Raw genomic sequence first — 4,393 nt, 5'->3', positions numbered from 1 at the left:
AGATTATGAAATTAAAAAGGTTGACTTAAAGGTGCATTCTTGAAAGTGTAAACCCTTCGTTACCAAATTTCCGTGTCAAATTGATCTACCATACAATTATACTATTGAAACCATACAATTCTACTACTCCAATAACATAGGATGAATAAGGCTTTCCGTACAAATAATTCTACCATTTATTATATTATTCCAAGAACGTAGAACGAACGCGCCTTGCCATCCAAATAATCCAATAAGTAGCCTTGCCATCGAGCTCGAAAATAGAAATGTAATCATTGCTAAAAGCTGGGAAGTTGGAACTGTCATTACCATTGGGATAGGATCAGGTTTCTACCATTACAGAAGAGCGTAACTTCATTTTCGATATGAGCATACTTAATTCAAGGTTAACTTTTTTTTGAAAACATTAACTAGATTATATATAATACAGTTAATGAATCCAAAGACACTGGAATTGGGATAGAAAATTTAGACATAATTATATTAAAATATAAACCATATAAATAGGGATCATAAAATTTAACCGTTTTTAAATAATGAAAATTTTATTAAAAAATCTTTTAACAAAACTTTAACAATCTAATTTTACCTATAACAAAATCTTAACTATCAACCACCCAATCCTTCCTATATATAAACATTATTACAAATAATTTCAACCTTTACCAAAAGCATAACTTCATTTTCGACATGATCATACTTAACTTCATTTTCGACCTGAGCAGACTTAATTCAAGGTTCACTTACTTTTTGAAAATATTAACACGATTATATATAAACCAGTTAATGAAGACATTAACTCGATTATATATAATCCAGTTCATGAATCCAATCTACGTGTTGGATCTTATCGCAGATTTCTTCGTTTCCTTGCACGTCGGCGAATTTAAGGCTGTCGTCGTCAGAACACATACCTTCATACTCTTTCGTACCTGCTCCCAATGACGTAGCTTGTCCCTTACAGAACTCTTCCAATTCAAAGTCTGTCCACGGACTGGATGGAAAAGAGAGCAGATTCCAGTGGGGAGGCGATAGCTCCTTCAGATCACATAAACCCTCGCCTACTACATCTGCATCTCCCGCTAAATGTTTGCAATCTGGCGGTCGTTGATCCGCTAAAGTGGAGATCGAACAGGTAAAGTTTCCAAATTCTGTTTCACCAACATTAACATCACAATTCCCAAAAGTTAGATTACCTTCTGTGTTTGAATCGATCGAAAGTAAGTTGCATCCTGACATGGAAGCACTGATAACTTCTTTAGTACCGCGCAATTTGAAGGCATGATCCGAACTTTTACCATTTCCACATCCAAAACTGCTCCGTCCGTCTGGACTTGCCATTGCTGAGTGTTTCACCTCAGTCGTTATTCTGGTGGGGGTGGTTTTAAACACCTGATTTTGTGGGATAGAAGGAAATTTTGACCTTGTTTTGAGATTTTTCCTGGTTTTACCTTGAGATTGGTTGACTGACAGCTTCTTTCTAAGCTGAGTGTTCCAGTAGTTCTTGATTTCGTTGCCGGTCCGCCCAGGCAGTCGCCCTGCTATCAGCGACCACCTGCATACATGGTAACGTACGTCACAGCTTGTCAATATTTCAAATTCGATCATTTTGTTAATATTTCAAATTCTCAATTACCTTTGCTATATTTAGAAAGTTTATTAGAGGGGAATCAATGAATTTTAGTGCCTAAAGGGTATTCTTAACTCGATCAATTGTAGATTCTGTTTATAAATCTGACATCCAATAATGGAATCTGTTTCATAACCGCTGGATACCGGAAATCAGAAATCAAAATAAGAATGGCCACATACCATACCTATTACCAAGAAGCCGATGCATCAAAATAATGAGCTCCTCCTCAGCGGATGAAATATTTCCACGTCTAATGTCAGGACAAAGATAGTTCTGCCAACGTAATCGACAGCTCTTTCCAGATCGCTTAAGGCCTGCAAAAGAAATTCTCTCCCCTCATTTAGCCTATCACTTCATATCTAAGAATGCATTATTACACTATATTATAAACTTAATGTTAAGATTCACCTGCTTTCTGAGGGAGTTTTGTCCATCCGCCATCTCCATGAATCCGAATGTATTGAGACAGAATCATGTCCTCCTCGGCCGTCCAGGTCCCCCGGTTGAGGCCTTCTTTCGAGCAGCAACGACATCTAACCATCTTGGATACTCTTCTTCTGTAAGCATACAGCTGACAATCTCCTCAGCTCTATTGTAACACCACAACTGAGAATCTTTTCAGCTGGCAACAGAAAAAAAAAACAAACTTGGTTGTCTATTTCGCTGGGGCTTGACTATATAGAGCAGCAGGTGGCTTCTACCTTGTTAAAAATGCGGTAGAATGGTAAGTAGTAAGCAGGAGCACGTGACCGGAATCTCTTCTATAGTTTCGAGAACCTACGACAATGTAGATTTTCTGTGGATGAGACAAAATCATTCGTTGGTACGTCATTACCAAAAACCTGTTTTCCAATCACCTTTAATAGGCTTGGTGCAAACGCGAGTGAGTGAGCGACGATTCTAGACAATCCCGTTAATGCAGCTAAGGAGTACTACGATCCTGGACAAAGCGCACCGTGCAATATCATTAATCTGCGAGTTTCTTGTGAACTTATAAACTTAATTCCGTTCATGTGCAAGGGGCTCTCTGCCATAGATTCAATATGTGTTATTTTTTTGATATTTTATTAATGTAGTTGAGAGGTTTATTTTACCATTTTGTGGGAAGATTATTTTTTAGTATGTTTGTGCTTTTGGAGTTAACTCATATTTTTTTTAAATAAAAATAAAAATGTCCAAATAAAAAACTATGTTACTTATAATTCAAAAACATATTAATATGTTGTGTATATTTAATTAGTAGTTCATATGACCAAATATAAACTTGATTCTTACTTTACTTTTCTTATGATAAAGTGATTAACTTTCTTTAAAAATTTGTTAGATATATGAGATTTTAAGTATTATTTAAAATGTCTATTTAACATATTTTCTCAACAAATTGGATTATGAGGTTAAAATAGTATTTCTATCTTCTAGGGTTAAAATAGTATTTCTATGAGAGATAGTCGTGTGTGATTGTGTGTTTTTGTTTGTCCATCTTTGTTTTTAAACCTGCGTGTGATCGAACACTACATTGGTTGTGTATAGTACTGATTGAGTGTTGTGGGTGATCAAGCCAATAAGTTTGATCGTCTTGTTTCTTTAGCATTCAAAAAGTGCATAGTTGAGGTGTACATATGACATGAAGTCATTGATATGATTGTTGATGTGAGTTGAGAACCATGAGCTCAAAACCGCAACTGTAAGGACCTACAGTCCGACTCCTAACACTGTGCGAAGTGTGAGCGAAGAAGACACAAATGAGCGCATGCGAGAGGTGTCTTGGATAGCACGTTTATACGCGTGGGTGAGCTAGGCAAGCTACCCACGGGCCGACACGAAGAACTTGCGATGTGGGTGAGTTAAGGTGGGCGGTCCCATGAGTTGGGTGGGATGACCCAACCTTCAGGCGAGCTGAACGAGTTATGGTGAGTCGGTTGGGCGAGTTAGACATGGGTCGGCCGGGTGAGCTGACCTTGCCACTGCCCATATACCTAGGCGGATGGCTGGATGACTTGGAGGCATTACTCGGCAAACAACACAATCATACGATGACGGTTGAGGTGCGAAAGGCGCAGGTCAAGTAGTGCGTGGGTGCAGGTCTATGTGTCCACACTTCGGGAAAGCTACGCATAGTTAAAACAGAGTTCTGGCAGGCTGCGGGTGCATCGTGCAGGCCTACACGACGGAGGTGCGGTTGTGGGTAACCGAGTGGGCGTGCCGTGCACAACTGTAGTGCGGACAGGCATAGGTGCGATGTGCAGGAGTTCGATGGAGAATTCAGTTGGCACTTCGGCGAGTTGGGTGAGGCGGCACGGTGGGTGCGCCCAACCAATGAATGGAGGGTGAACGACGAGTTGGTGTGTTGTAGGTAGCCGTGCATGAAGGCGGGTGAACGGGCGACCGGGTGGGCACGTCGTGCATGCCCGAACGAAGACCAGTGAATGGGTGACTGGGTGGGCGCACCGTGCACACCCGAACGGTGAATGGTGACTCGTGCGGTGAGGCGACCCGGGAGAACGGGCACTGTGCATGACGACACGGTGGTGTGCTAGTTTGACAAGATGGATGTGTGACTCGTGCGGAGGTCGCTCGGGTGTGGCGACATGGTTATGATGAGGAGCTCCCAAGTTGGGAAAACGACATAGGTTGAACTTTGGCTAAGTGTAAATTTGGGGTTTCCAAGGTTTATCTTGTATTTTTATGAAAGTGGAAACTATATATTGATATCGGGCAGACACATATCGGGGAGTTGCCCCTCCCTTTATATTGTTGCAA

At 40.7% G+C, this 4,393-nt stretch overlaps 1 protein-coding gene across 1 annotated transcript; it reads right to left on the bottom strand.

Moving 5' to 3' along the window:
- Positions 1 to 804: 804 nt before the first annotated feature.
- On the bottom strand, positions 805 to 2,174 carry LOC149169489 (uncharacterized). The gene is made up of 3 exons (XM_089425223.1): positions 2,042 to 2,174; positions 1,818 to 1,947; positions 805 to 1,555 (listed from the first exon to the last, which is right to left on the bottom strand). Exons 1-3 carry the CDS (start codon positions 2,172 to 2,174, stop codon positions 805 to 807), a joined length of 1,014 nt encoding a protein of 337 aa, XP_089281349.1.
- Positions 2,175 to 4,393: the final 2,219 nt, after the last annotated feature.

This window comes from Pinus tabuliformis, chromosome 4_2, assembly GCF_031772625.1.
Source record: "Pinus tabuliformis cultivar Carrire ecotype Pingquan chromosome 4_2, CPIR1, whole genome shotgun sequence".
Classification (NCBI taxonomy): domain Eukaryota; kingdom Viridiplantae; phylum Streptophyta; class Pinopsida; order Pinales; family Pinaceae; genus Pinus; species Pinus tabuliformis.
Note: the sequence above shows the minus strand (reverse complement) of the source record. Positions and strands in the feature narration are given on the sequence as shown.

Coding starts and splice junctions, on each gene's coding strand:
- LOC149169489 (XM_089425223.1), bottom strand. CDS start 2,174: ATGGTTAGATGTCGTTGCTGCTCGAAAGAAGGCCTCAACCGGGGGACC. Junction 1,948..2,041: donor AAAACTCCCTCAGAAAGCAG/GTGAATCTTAAC, acceptor TTTCTTTTGCAG/GCCTTAAGCGATCTGGAAAG. Junction 1,556..1,817: donor CATCGGCTTCTTGGTAATAG/GTATGGTATGTG, acceptor CCATGTATGCAG/GTGGTCGCTGATAGCAGGGC.